Consider the following 15,312-nt stretch of genomic DNA (forward strand, 5'->3'; position numbering starts at 1 on the left):
TCTAGGACACCATTCCCAACAACTACCAAATCCCAGAATTAAGAGATTGATGATGATCTCCTCGGGAAATGCAGAGGGTGTCTCTTATGTGTACAAGGCTTATAAATAGAGTCATGGGAATTCATTAAGTTTTTTACGCACACTACTATACTACTCCAGAGAGAGCTTGTAATCACAAAGCATTAGTGCATTCGCAAGTGGATTAGGCAAAGAATTTTAGCCGAACCACTATAAACTTGTGTCTTCTTTATCTTAGATTCCATCATTAACCTCTAATCAACACGTGAGAGATTATTACGAGTGTTCTCGGAGAGTTAATTCCTTGTTAACTGAAAACAACCGTCAACAATTGGCACTAGAAAGATGGCATCCCGTAACCCAGAAATCAATCCAGCAGAGTGAATATGGCTCCGAGAAATACTTGCAGCGCGACGGTAACTTAGAAAAGCCAGGAAGGCCAGAGCCATGTCGTCGGAGGAAGGAATCCGACGAATCCGCCCAACGGCGGCCAAGAACCAGCAGGGACACGGCCCAACCGAGGGGCGCAACCACGGGCCGCTGGAAACCCCCAGACCGCCTTGACCAGCTCCAAAGGTAGGTTGAAACACTGGCTGTGGCTATAGAAAGGATGGCCATAGCCCTCGCCGGATGGGAAGAGAGGCCAGATCCCATGCCGCCGTTAGAGGATGCGCTGATGAACCTGGTGAACGTCGCCGTCGGGAACCAAGTAATTGGTGACCGATGGGGTCAGTGACAGTGGGGCCAACAACCCCCATCTAGCTAGGTCGAATAGATCTGTGGGGAGCAGGCAACGAGCTGCCAGGAGGAGAGCCCAGGAGAGGGCCAAGGCCCAGACGGTGAATGACCGAGAGGTACCCCTCGACCGCAGGAGAACGTGAACCAAAGGAACGCGCTCCCAGTAGAATCCTTGACCGTGCGCGAAGGAGACCTGAGGGTACGACTGAACGCTCGACGTGACCGAGACGTGCAGCGGACCAAGGAAGAAGAGCTCGTGGCCGAGAATAAAGCTCTAGCCGAGAAGATGGCTAGACTAGAAAAGCAGATAGGGAGTCGGCTGAATAACTTCGAACAAGTTGTGGGGAAGGTGGCCGAGGCCGTGAACGTCAACGCCAAGATTTATATGTCTCATGACCACCCCTTCATAGAGAACATCATCCAGGTACCACTACCTGATAAGTACAAGCCACCACATATCCCCTTATATGATGGAAGGAGTGACCCAAACGACTAGCTGGAAGTCTACACAAGGCACATGGTCCTATACGGATACCCCGAGGAGGTCATGTGCCGTGCGTTCAGAAATCATCTTTCTGACTCTGCCAGGAGGTGGTTTAGCTCCCTAAAACTGAACTCCATACCCAGCTGGGATGACTTAAAGAACGCCTTCCTGACTCAATTCATAAGTGTCAAAAAGTACATCCCACCGAAGCAAAACCTGTCAAGGGTGTACCAGGGACCAAACGAGTCCCTAAACGATTAGATAGCCCGGTTCGGGGAACAAGTGGCTGCCACCGAGGGGATCTCCGATGAGGTAGCTTTGATGGGGGCCCTGTCGAGCATGAAGAAAGACACCCTATACAACACGAATCTCGACTGGAGGCCACCCTAGACCTACCAATAATTCCTGGCAAAGGCCCAGGGATTCATCAACGCATAGGAAGCCAAAAAGGGCCTAAAAAGAAAGGTGGTTGCTCCCACCAACGAAAAGGTGGGACAGCCGAGCCACCAAAACAATGGCAAGAAGCGCCGAGGTAACCCTCAGGTGCAAACGGAACAAAGGTACAACCCGGCCCTAAACAACAGTGGTGGCAATGCCTCGACGGGGCAGGGGGACACAAAGTGAGCCAAGCCACAGAAGTACGACGCCTACACCCTATTAACCATGGGGATCGAGGACGTCTATCATGAGATCAGTCACCTCCAGGTACTGCTTCGGCCACCACCGCTAAAGTCTGACCAAACACGGAGAAACCAAAACAAGTACTGCAGGTTTCACGGCGAGAGCGGACACACGACCAATGAATATTTTGACCTAACGGATGAGGTCGAGAGGTTGATCCGGGAAGGGAGGCTCAGTAAGTACCGAGCTGACCGACGGGGTAACAATAATCGGATGAACAACGACCGACGGGAGGACCAAAGGCAAGACTATCCCCCCAAGCCCGTCGGCGTGATAAGGACGATCTTTGGAGGGCCGTACCTTGGCAGCACCTCTCACCGCGCACATAAAGAATACGCAAGGGAGGCGAAGGACAAGTTGAACCAGAGGGTTATGAGTGTGTCCGGCAGAAAGGCGAAGGCCACAATATTTGAAGAGATCGAGATAACGTTCTCGGAAGCGGACCCAAACGGGGTGCATTTTCCCCAGAGTGATGCTCTAGTAGTAGAGGCCATGATCAGAAACCAAACTGTCTGCCACATCTTGGTGGACAACGGCAGTTCAGTGGACATCCTGTACGTTGATTGTCTCGACAAGATGGGGATCCCTCGAGCAAGACTGCAGAACAGCACACAACCCCTGTACGGCTTCACCGGGGATTGTGTTGTCCTCGAGGGACTAATAGAACTCCCCATGACAATTGGTAACCGACCACACACCTCGACTGTTATGTCACGGTTCTTGGTGGTGAAGGGAGGTGACCAACACAACGCAGTCATAAGGCGGCTGACGCTGATGGCATTAAAAACGGTTATATCGGTCTATCATCAAATGATAAAATTCTTGACCCTCAACGGAATCGGAAGAGTCAGGGGAAATCAGTACGAGTCGAGGCTCACATACTCAGAGACGGTCCACCACTACGCCGAGCCAGGGCAGACGAGAAAAGATATGAGGATGGTCGTGACCAACACGGAGGCGGTCGACCTAGATCAGAGACTCTCAGACAAGGAAACGGGAACGGGGCCAGTCGAAGAATTGATCGAGGTCCCCATCGACGAGAAGGAGCCTGCAAGAAAGTTGAGGGTAGGCTCAGAACTTGAAGAGCATAGCCGAAAATAGTTGGTAGCATTCCTCAGAGGCAACCCTGACGTGTTTGCCTGGACCCACGAAGACATGGAGGGGATAAGCCCGGACATAATGAGTCACAGGCTCAACATAGACAAGAAGTATCCCCCCAAGAGGCAAAAGCGTCGATCGATGAATGCTGGGAGGTATGAAGCTCTACGGGAAGAGGTCGACAAATTAATAAGAAACGACTTCGTCCGGGAAGTCCAGTACCCCGAGTGGGTTTCGAACCCTGTACTAGTGTTAAAGCCCAGCGGATAGTGGCGGACCTGTGTCGACTTCAGCGACTTAAACAAAGCCTATCCGAATGACAGCTTCTGCTCCCGAGGATAAATCAGCTGGTCGACGCCACAGCAGGGCACGAACTCCTGAGTTTCATGGACGCCTATTATGGCTACAACCAGATACCGATGTTCCACCGCGACGAGGAACATACATCGTTCATCACTGACAAGGACCTATATTGCTACAAGGTCATACCCTTTTGCCTTAAAAACGCGGGAGCAACATATCAATGCCTGGTCAATAGGATGTTCGCAGACCAGATAGGTAAAACGATGGAGGTGTATGTGGACAACATGCTAGTGAAGAGCAGGAGGTCCGAAGATCATGTAGAAGACCTCAAGGGAATGTTCGACGTACTGCGGAAGTACAGGATGAAGCTTAATCCCCTCAAGTGTGCATTTGGGGTCAAATCAGGAAAATTCCTAGGTTTTATGGTGAGCATTCGGCGAATTAAAGCTAATCCGGAGAAGGTACAAGTGCTCCTCGACATGAAATCACCACTAAAACTCAAAGAAATCCAGAAGCTAACGGGTTGCATTGCCACACTCACTAGGTTTACTTCGAAATCTACAGATAAGTGCATACCATTCTTTAACACCCTGAGAGGGAACAAGTCGTTCAATGGACAGAGGAGTGTAACGACCGGGAAAATTTTAGGTCTAATCCGGACAGTCCGGTATTTGACCGAAATTCTCTCTGCAACAAAAAGTAGTAGATTTTCAGCTTGATCAATGAAATGTTATGCAGAAACTTTATTTACGGGGTAAAATTTCTCGAAAAGTGTAAAGTTATAATACGAATATTTTTACAGAGAAAATTCATAAATATCAGTTGTGAATAGTGAAATATCGGTTAAAAGTTAGAAATTTTAGCGGGTATATTTTAGTTATGAAAAACTGAAATATTTGGTAAGTGACCAAATGACCAGTTAGAAAAAGAGTAGAAATATTATAAGTAAGGAAAACAGTAAAAGTTCCTGAAACAGGATTTTCCCGAGTCAGTTAAAGCGGGAAACTACTCAAAAACCAGTACCACGAGGGTATGCGTTTTGGACAATTCTGAAACAATTAAATGAGAATTTCAGAAAAAGAAAGTGACTAATGAGATACCCAAGAAAATTGGGTTCAACACAAAAAGTTTGACCCATGGTACTTGATCGTCCAGAAAAGCGGGTGAGAAATTATCGGTACCGGAAAGAGACTCGTTTTGAAAAATAGAAAGTTAGGTCTCGATAAGAAAAATGTGGGAACATAGAACCACTTAAGTTAATTGTTAAACTTAATTAGAATTAGTAAAATTAAATTATTGGAATTAAAGTAATTTCTTTAATTTAATTTTGAAAGTAATATGAGATATTATTAGAAATAGTAATATAATATTCATATTAGTCTTAATATTGGCCTACGTGGGACATTAGAAGCCAAATCCTATTTTTTCCTAAGTGTGGCCGAGAGAAGAGAGAAAAGAGAGAAAATCACGGGGAAATTCAACGAATCACCCGTTTTCACCGAAATTTCTTCCGTTCAATCCGGTAGAAACATAACCCGAGGCGTTCTAGTAGAGAATCTCAACTTTTAGAGGTAAGATTTCGGATTTTTCATGAGAAACTGCATGTTTTTCATTTTTGATGAATAGTAACTTATCTCGAAAAAAATCTGTAAAACTGAAAATCGAAACCGAGGTTTTGTAAGGGACTATGATAGGAGTTCAATGTGTAAATATTGAAACGATTGAACAAAATTTTTTGGATAACACTAAAAAATCCGAAAACCCTAGAAAGTGAAGAACATGAGTTTTTGTTCAATTTTATGTTAGAATATGTGTTGAGGAATATGAATCTTGACTCCAGGTACCGAAATCGAAAGTAGAACGAGTTATTGAAAACTCAGGAAACGAGAAAAACAAGGTGAAACTCTACCAAATTTCCTAAAAATGAATTAGTAAGCAATAAGTTAAGAATTCGACTCTTGAAAACGAATAACTGTTTTCAGGCTCAAAAATGAATAGATTAAGGTTCAGAAACCAAGACACACGAATTTGTGGGATTTGCCTCTTAAGCTAGAAATTCAGCCTAGAGGGGTTCAATTCAGAAATGAGTTTGAAATTATATTTAAGAATCTAAGTATGAAGAATTTCGATTTGGAATAGGAAGTTAATGCCTATTTCCATGAAACAAGTTTTGGCACGAGAGCCAAACAACAAGAAAGAACTTCCAGCAAGCAGGGATATTAGCGGATTATCTGTAAGTGTAGACATATATGATTGTCCGTACTCGAGTAAACCGTAATAGACTTAATATTATGAATTTACTTCTATTCCTAAGTCGATGTGATATAAAGTGTTTGGAGGGCCGAGTGTCCTAGATTGCAGAAGGGCGACCTATGGTTACCCTAATGCTAAGCATAAGGTATACATGGAGTATTATGCATTTTCATGTTAGCATGTGCACGTAGAGAAAACGTTGCATGTCATTCAATAAAGTTTTTAACACTTTGAAATGAAAACTCAAAGTTCAGTAAAGTAAGATACTGACGGGTCGTCGGCCTCCCAATGGAGGAAATCTCAAAGAGTAGAGATTCTAACTAGACGAGACAGTAAGCAGGGGCCCAGGCCCACAGTAGTAAGAACAGAAAGACAGAATGCGGTTTAAAGCATGTTTCACACAAGCATATTTGCATCATGACCCTTAATGTAATTTTAGTAGTTTATGATGTGTGCATGTTTATACTTGTTGAGCGTTAGCTCATCAGTTTACTCGTGTGCAGGTAACAAAGGTAAGCAGCCAGCCATATAGTGGTTTTGCTTGATGGGCTGGCGGAGGCAAGGGTGGTGGAGATGTCATCGGTACACGGGAGTGGTCTTTACTAGGTACGCTTAGAAAACAAATTCCGCTGCAAATTAATGTAACATAGAACACTAGTATGTATATTCAGTTTTAAGAAAAATATATTACAACCATTATCTTGGTAAAGAACAATGGACTGTAATAAGTTAAGACAAGTTTTCGGAGACTAGTTTCATATCCGAATCTTTAAAGTAATAGGAAGATATGTTATTCGTGTAACCACCTAACATGCTAGAAATGTGTTAAGAACCCGAGGGTTAAAGTAACAGCGTAACATGCTAGAAACATGTTAAGAACCCAAGAGTTAAAGTAAAGAAAGAAAAAAAAAGTTACTCGTATATAAACATAATTTAAAGAGACGATAGTCTGGTAATAAGTAATGGACTAGACTATAACTCAACCTATTTGTAATAGGATAAGGTTGGTGACCCGCTGCTAGGGCGGGAGGCATCACAGTTGGTATCAGAGCGGCGTTCCTACTCTTGCCATGACAAGTCCCGCACCTATGCTTATGCACCGTCCAGGTAAATTAGTTTATGAACTAAAACTGAAATTGCTTATTTATTTTGGCAAGACGGAACAAGTACTAATGGATCGATCACATCCATCATCACGGTTAGCACCCACATCACGAGAGAATACGTTGTGGGAACGGGTAAGAACGTTTCTAACCTCACGGTTCTGACAACCCAAGAGGTCGGTACCTACTCCCGCCAGATATAGCCATCCACCAGTGGATCGGGAGATAAGGGCTCTAGAGCCTATGGCGGCCGAGGCTGCACACCGAGCAAGGTGAGGCGTTTTGACTACAGGTTGAGCCGCAGCTAGGTTCTACACCTATAATCCACCTTTCTATGATGGGCTTTCACATCCCACTAGAATTAGGGATTGACTGCACCATGTCGACTACGTGATGCGAGCCTGTGATATAGCTCGGGACGAGTGGATTATGCTAGCAGCGAGTATGTTAGAAGGCAATGCCCTAATATTTTTACAGGCCTTGGATGAGGACGAGATAACTGAGATGCAATGGGGAGATTTTTGCCACATGTTGAAACATCAGTTTCTTCCCCAAGTCATGCCATCAGAGTCGGCACCACAGCTGAGTGGAGAGACACAGAACCAAGTGGGTGTAGCCATAACCTACACCCAAGCTCGAGAGTTTCTCATACAAGCCGAGAGAGCTAGTATGAGATTGGAAGAGGCCGTTGTAGCCTATATAGCGAGAGTCTAGATAGATGTACTAGCTCCGAATTAGATCTTTTACCTAAGTGAGGATGAGCGGTGTCAGATCCTATGGAAAGGTCTGACAGAAGAGTACCAACGTCGGTTAGTTCCACGATCGGATCAGACCCTCGCACAGTTTATCGCCGAGGTGAAGCAGTGTGAGCGCCAGATGCTAGAGGAGAAGACAGGGCCAGCAGTGATTAGGCGAGACTTCGCGTTTTCTAATACTCATATCAGGAGACATGATGCGAAAGCCACTACTTCTCGATAGCGACCGAGACCCGAGATAGAGGCAACGGACGAGCCTATAGTCGTTCGGCGAAGATGGACCTACATTAGGACCGTTGGTGAGGAAGCAAGTGATAACCCTCAATCAGATCCAAAGGAAGACCCCGAGGAGGATCCAAAGCAAGACCTTGGGAGGATCCCGAGGAGGATCCGGAGGGGGAGCCTGATGAATACTTACATGATGAGAATTGAGTTAGGGCTTAGCGTTGTATTAGTTAAAAAATGACGCGAGGTTATGTATATGGTATTGACTGAAAGGCTTAGAAGCCTTAACTTTTGTGATGTTTTGAATATGATGTGATATGTATGAGATGGGACATGCATATTAGAAGAACATATAGAATATATGTTTTGCTAGTCGTTATGAGAATGAATGATAGTTAAAAGTGTAGCCAGTCAAGAAATTCTTGAAGTGGTTCTTTTTGCACTTAAACTAACGATGTTGCTCTTTTAATCGATATAGACACAGCAACATGGTTCGTACACGTCCAAAGAAAACATAAGCAGAATAGAATCCTCCAACACCAGACCTGGCTCAAGAAGTACCAGGTCTCAGGGGGCAAATAGCAGCCCAAACTGAGGAAAGCAGACAGTTGAGAGAATTGCTTATCCAGTTGATACAGGGTCAGCATATTGGAGGAGCACCCCCTCCACAGGTTGTGCCAGCATAAGCCACCCGACCTGAGCAACCCCTAGAGAGGGTTGAACCCTAAGAGCCAATAAGGGGTGAGATGGGGCACCGAGTAATGGTCCCACGGGAACCATTGTATGTGAGGTTTAAGAAGATGTCACCTCCAGAGTTTGATGGGTCAACAGATCCACTTGAAGTTGAGGAATGGTTAGTGTTGTGGGGGAAAATATGGAGGACGCGTGGAAGAATGACAATATGACACGTGGCCCTAACTTCTCCTCGCAAAGCAACAACCCTCGACGTCTGGGACTCCCTTCTATTCCGTCACGAAGAGCCCAAACAGGAAGTCCAACTTGGGGTGACGATTTCATCTGGCGTCGATAGGACGTACCGTCGACCTTACAACATAGAAATCCCTCACCATAAAATCCACCGCCAAGAAGGACAATTGGGCTAAACAACACTGGCGACAAGGAGAATGCTCCTTGGGGGAAAGCCTGACGTGGCAAGTTGTGTACAGTAATGAGGGATGTCTGCAATGCAGGTATTAATTACAAACCCTTAAACCACCCCACGGGGGACAGAAAAGGGTTACAGGTACGCACAGAGCCGTAATAGGAGACTAATTGGCTGAGTGAACAGTACTCCAAGTGATTAGTGGGCTACGTCTGGGCCTAAAAAGGAAGAGCACTCGAGTGCTTCTACCTACAAAGGAAACCCACCCAGCGAAGGAAGCTCTAAATATAAAAGAGGCAAAGCCCCATGCAAAAGAGGTTAACGTAAAAAAAGAGGGAAAAAAGAGCAAGAGAGCAATTGATGTAAATTGTAATCATCTCAAAAAGAATATATAACCACAGTGGATGTAGCTCTGATTTTATAGAGTGAACCACTATAAAATCTCTTTGTGCTCATTTACTTTAGAGTATTATTCTTTCAAATTGCCCATCCCTCTAAAAACATCAAACACCTTCGGTACAAAACTCTTACATAAAACCTATATTAAAGCCGGTAATCCGACGGGAAACCTAGAGGTAACCCGGCCTGTTTTTGTTGATGAAAATTCACCGTCAACAATTGGCGACTCCACTGGGGAATGAACGCGTTTGACCCCCAACAACAACATAGTCAGCAAGCATGCCTCCAAGAAGAAGAATTGAGGCCATCAACCAATGCAGCCAAATGGACAAGACCGCCACTCATCCGATGAATGACGGGGTGGAGGAGGTTCCACCCCCGGTCAGAAATGAAGTCCCGCCCCCAGACGCACCGCAGCCGGATCCTGTGCAGATGCAGGCCCAACTAGCCACTCTAACCAATCTGGTACGTGAACTAATGACCGTGGTCGAATGCTTGGATGGGAGAAACTCTATGCCACCTTTAGAAGACGCCCCGAGGCTGCTGGGACCTGCCATGGCTGAAAACCTCAACCCTGGTGACCGCCCACATATCTTAGAAGAAATCGGGGATAGTGAGAATCAAAGGGGCCAGCCTTGGCCCCGACCTTCCCAATCCTCCGGCGGCCGTTTAAGGGCCTCCGGACTCCGGGCTCTTGAGGACCAGATACCAAGAGGCAGGGGAAACCCCGAGATACTACCCCCGAACCCAGGAAGAAACCCACCGGGAGACTCAGGGTCAGTACGGCGGGCAGGCAGGCAAGGGGCGGACCCAACAGTCAAGGGGCAGAGGCGGCGAGAGTAGCTGGCTCGGCCATCTCAACAGAGGAAGCACGCACCATCATGGAATGTATGGCCAGCCTGGAGCAAAAACTCACAGGGGACGTAGCAAGCCTAAAAAAGAACATAGGGCGGGTGGCTGAGGTGGTAAATGTCGACATCACACCTAGCCACACACATGACCACCCATTTACCGAAGAGATAATGGCGCCACCTCTCCCTGACAAATACAGGTCACCATCGATCCCACCCTATGACGGTCGAGGGGATCCCGATGATCATCTAGAAATGTACACGGGGCACATGCTCTTACATGGGTATGCCGAGGAAATTATGTGCCGAGCCTTCCGGAACCATTTAACGGATTCTGCCCGGAGATGGTTTCAGACGCTGAGGCCAAATTCTATCTCAAGCTGGGATGACTTGAAGGAAGCATTTTCCCTCCAATTCATAGGGGTTAAAAAATATGTCCCCCCAAAGCAGAACCTGACAACGATATACCAGAAGCCGAACGAGTCATTGAGAGAATGGCTTGCGAGGTATGGGGAAGCTGTCGCCGCCACGATGGATATAACTGACAGAGAGGCCTTGATGGGGGCATTATCTAGCATGAAGAAAATTACCCCCTTCAAGAGAGAGCTGAACCGAAAGCCCCCGTTCAGCTACAAGGAATTTCTTGCGCAAGCACAAGGATACATCAATGCCGAAGAGGCAGACGAAAATGATCCCGAGCACAGGTCCAACAAGAACAAAGGGACAGAACAAGGGTCGACGCCAGCAAAGTAGGATGGGAAGAAGCGTCGAGGCGGAGGAAGCGGAGACAAGCAGCCAGCTGCGACGTCGAGCTCTTCGGAAACCAAGAAGCCAAGGCAAAAAGAGAACCGTAAGCCTCGGCTGTTTCAAAGGTACGATTCCTACCACGAACTAACAGTAGGAGTCGAGGAGGTTTTCCATCAGGTCGGCCATGGAAATCTGCTGCGCCGCCCAAAGCCGATGAGGACATATCCCAGCCGAAGGAACCAGAAGAAATTCTGTAGGTTCCACGGCGATGTTGGCCACCACACCAATGATTGCGCCGACCTCAAGGATGAAATCGAGAGAGTAATCCGTGAGGGGAGGCTACAGGAGTACAAAGCTGAGCGGAGACCTCGAAACGATGGCCACGGTGGGCAGAATGACGGTCGACGCCGAGAGGAGAACCAACGACCAGAGGACCAAGAACCTGTCGGCATCATACGGACTATCCTCGGCAGCCCCTATATAGGAGGAGACTCAAGGAGATCCCAGAAGGACTACGCCCATGAGGCCAGAAGGGTTTACCAAGAAAGATTCTGGAGTGTATCCGCTGCAAAAACCCCAAGATATAGCAGTGTCGACGTGGCGTTTAATGAGGACGACGCCAGCGGAGTTCACTTCCCCCATAACGATGCGTTAGTAGTGGAGGCTATGATTAGGAACCACACTGTATGCCGAATCATGGTAGACAATGGGAGTTCGGTGGACCACCTGTACTCCGACTGCTTGGAAAAGATGGGGATCCGAAAGGAGCAGTTAGAGAAAACCTCCAGGCCATTATACGGTTTCACCGGGGACTCCGTCATCCCTCAGGGGACTATCCGATTGCCCATAACCGCCGGAGAAAAACCCCGACAGACCACGACAATGGCCAACTTTGTGGTAATAAAATGAGGCTCTCAATACAATGCTGTAATCGGGAGACCGACCCTTCAGGCGCTGAGGGCAATAACTTCCGTCTACCACCAAAATGTCAAATTTCCTACCCCAAACGGCGTAGGTGAGATAAAGAGCAACCAGTACGAGGCTAGGGTTGCATACTCTGATGCCCTGCGTGGATACGACCAGCCAAGACGACAGGAGGCGAGGATGGTCTACTAAAACACCGTTGAAGACATAGTCCCCAGGGCTCAAGAGGAGGTCACATGGTCCCAACCCATCGAGCAATTGGTGGAGATCCAAGTTGATGAGGGCGAGCCAACTAAAGTACTAAAAATGAGCTCAGACCTAGCCTTATCACTTAAGATTAAAATCGAAGACTTCCTCAAAAAGAACTTAGATATCTTTGCCTGGAACCATGCTGACATGGAAGGGATCGACGCTGAGGTTATATGTCACTCCCTGAACGTTGACCCCTCATATCCTCCCAAACGCCAGAAGCGTCAACTAATGAACCCAGAGAGGTATGAGGCGCTGAAAGAGGAGGTCAACAAATTGATCAACAACGGGTTCATCAGGGAGGCCCATTACCCGCATTGGGTCTCAAACCCCGTTCTGGTGGTCAATCCTAACGGAAGCTGGAGAACATGCGTCGACTTCAGCGATCTCAACAAAGTCTGCCCGAAGGATGGCTTTTCACTCCCTCGAATAGGCCAGATGGTCGACGCCACAGCAGGACATGAAATGCTGAGTTTTATGGATGCTTACTCCGGGTACAACCAGATCCCCATGCATCCGGCCGACGAGGAGCACACATCCTTCATAACCGATAGGGGTCTCTACTGCTACAAGGTGATGCCTTTTGGCCTAAAGAATGCAGGGGCTACCTACCAAAGGCTCGTGAATAAGATGTTCGCTCGACAGCTCGGTAAATCAATGGAGGTCTACGTCGACGATATGCTTGTAAAAAGTGCCAGGGCCAACCAACATGTCGACCATATGGGTGAAATGTTCGGTGTACTAAGAAAATACCACATGAAACTAAATCCCCAAAAATGCGCCTTTGGAGTTGGGTCAGGGAAATTCCTTAGTTTCATGGTCAGCAACCGGGGGATAGAAGCTAACCCTGAAAAGATTAAAGCCTTGTAGGATATGCGATCCCTGACTAAACCAAAAGAGGTGCAAAGGTTGACAGGATGCGTCGCCGCCTTAAACAGATTTATATCGAAAGCAACAGACAAGTGCGTCCCCTTCTTCGATGCTTTGAAAGGGAGTAGGCGTTTCGAGTGGACACCACAATGTAAAGAGGCCTTCCAGAAATTGAAGGAGCATTTGGGCAAGCCCCCAATCCTGTCAAAGCCCAACCCCAACGAGGAGCTTAGCCTATACCTCTCCGTGTCCCAACACACCGTAAGCTCCGTACTAATAAGGGAAGAAGAAAGGGTATAGTTGCCAATTTACTATGTGAGCAAAAGACTCCTCGACTCCGAGTCAAGATATACCGAAATGGAACGCTTGGCCATTCCCCTTATGGTAGCTTCAAGGAAGCTTCGGCACTATTTCTAATCTCACACAATACGGGGTTCTCACAAACCATCCGTTGAGACAAGCACTACGAAAGCCTGAAACTTTTGGTCAACTTCTCAAATGGTCGGTAGAGTTAACCCAGTTCGACATTAAGTATGCACCAAGAACAGCGATCAAGGGCCAAGCGTTGGCCGATTTTCTGGCCGAGTTCTCCCATAGACCGGCTCCCACCACGCCAGAAGAAGTTGAAAATATAGAATGGAAGCTCTACGTGGATGGAGCGTCGAGCGATAACGGGTCAGGAGCCGGCATCCTGTTGATTAGCCCAGAAGGCCACAAGATAACCTCAGCGGTTCGATTTAAATTCAAAGCATCGAACAACGAGGCAGAATACGAGGCGCTAATTACGAGGTTGCGATTGGCCAGTCACTTAAAGATTAAGAGGCTCAGCATCTTCAGCGACTCTCAGTTGGTCGTCGGGCAAGTGAAAGAAGAATACCAAGCACACGGTGAGAAAATGGGTGCATACTTGAGAAAGGTGAAGGAAGAACTCATCAAGTTCAAAAACTACGAGATACTTCAAATACCACGAGCCAAAAATGCAAACGCCGACGCTCTATCAAAGCTAGCATCTTCAAAAGATTCCGACGCACTAGGGGTCGTTCCCATCGAAGAACTGGAGCGGCCTACCATTGAGGAAGTAGCTAAGGCACTAATCGTCCAAACAGGTGAAAATTGGATGACGCCACTCATCCAATACCTAATGGATGCACAACTACCGAACAATAGAGACGAAGCCAGATGGATCAGGTATAGAGCTGCCAGATACTTATTGTACGACGGTTTGCTTTACCGACGAGGCTATTCGACACCTCTACAGCGATGCCTGGATGATGACGAAGCCCAGAAGGTCCTTTGAGAAATTCATTAAGGAGTCTGCGGTAATCATACTGGGGAGCAGTCTTTAGCTCTTAGGGTTTTGAGGCAAGGATACTACTGGCCCACGCTAAAAAAGGACGCTTTCCAATACGCCTGACGTTCTGATAAGTGCCAAAGGTTCGGGGTTCCCCACTCAATAGTATCCGACAATGGGAAACAATTCGACGAGGCCTCAACACGCAGATTCTGCGACAGCCTGGGCATTCGAAAAAACTTCTCGGTGCCGATCCATCCACAATCTAATGGGCAAGTCGAGGCAATCAACAAAATATTGAAATATACCCTAAAAAAGAGACTCAACGATCTAAAAGGGAAATGGGCCGAAGAATTCCCCAAGGTCTTATGGGCGTACCGAATGATGAGCCGAACTACCACGGGTGAAACACCTTTCTCCGTGGCATATGGCGTTGAGGCAGTACTCCCTGTAGAAATTGAAACGCCGACCCTAAGAACCGTCATCCACAACGACGACGATAACACAGAAGGCATGAATGGAGAACTCGACTTGTTAGAAGAAAAAATGCTCGACTCTCAACTATGTTTCGCCACCTATCAGCAAAGAGCAGCACGATATTACAACAAGAGAGTTTGACAAAGGAGGTTCGTCCCAGGAGACCTAGTATTGAAAAGGGTAACGCAGAGTACAAAGCCCAAAAATACCGGTCCCCTGGGCCCGACTTGGGAAGGGCCCTACCGCATAAGGGAAGTGCCGCGTCCTGGCACCTACAGTTTGGAAAGCCTCGACGGCAAGAGAATTCAACACCCATGGAATGCAGAATAGCTAAGGCTGTACTACTAATAGTGTATGTAATTCTCACGCATCCCAATTGTACATTCTTTACTGTTTAAATAAATTGATATGTATGCATAAGGAAAGGAATTCACCCCTTAATAACATGTCTGCTTAAAAAACTAAGGTATATTAAAAAGACATGGGGGGCAGAGGTCCACGGATCGCTAAAAATGACACAATGATCCCAAGGGGTGAAATCAGCGTCGACTCCTCCAAGGAGGAGAGGCGAACACTTAACAAAATTCTAAGGAATTTTTTTAGACAAAAACCCCAAGGGGTGAAATCAGCGTCGACTCCTCCAAGGAGGAGAGGCGAGGCGAACACTTAGCAAAATTCTAAGGAATTTTTTTTTTTTAAAAAAACCCCAAGGGGTGAAATCAGCGTCAACTCCTCCAAGGAGGA

General features: G+C 46.9%; 2 protein-coding genes across 2 annotated transcripts; both read left to right on the plus strand.

Moving 5' to 3' along the window:
- Window positions 1-1,903: 1,903 nt before the first annotated feature.
- On the plus strand, window positions 1,904-3,022 carry LOC112094131. Its single transcript, XM_024174288.1, has one exon. It carries the CDS (start codon window positions 1,904-1,906, stop codon window positions 3,020-3,022), a length of 1,119 nt encoding a protein of 372 aa, XP_024030056.1.
- Window positions 3,023-12,803: 9,781 nt separating this feature from the next.
- LOC112094132 lies at window positions 12,804-14,709 on the plus strand. The gene is made up of 3 exons (XM_024174290.1): window positions 12,804-13,094; window positions 13,189-14,088; window positions 14,227-14,709. The coding sequence occupies exons 1-3, from the start codon at window positions 12,804-12,806 to the stop codon at window positions 14,707-14,709; spliced, it is 1,674 nt and encodes a 557-aa protein (XP_024030058.1).
- Window positions 14,710-15,312: the final 603 nt, after the last annotated feature.

Source organism: Morus notabilis, unplaced genomic scaffold, assembly GCF_000414095.1.
Source record: "Morus notabilis unplaced genomic scaffold, ASM41409v2 Scaffold648, whole genome shotgun sequence".
NCBI classification, from domain to species: Eukaryota; Viridiplantae; Streptophyta; class Magnoliopsida; order Rosales; family Moraceae; genus Morus; species Morus notabilis.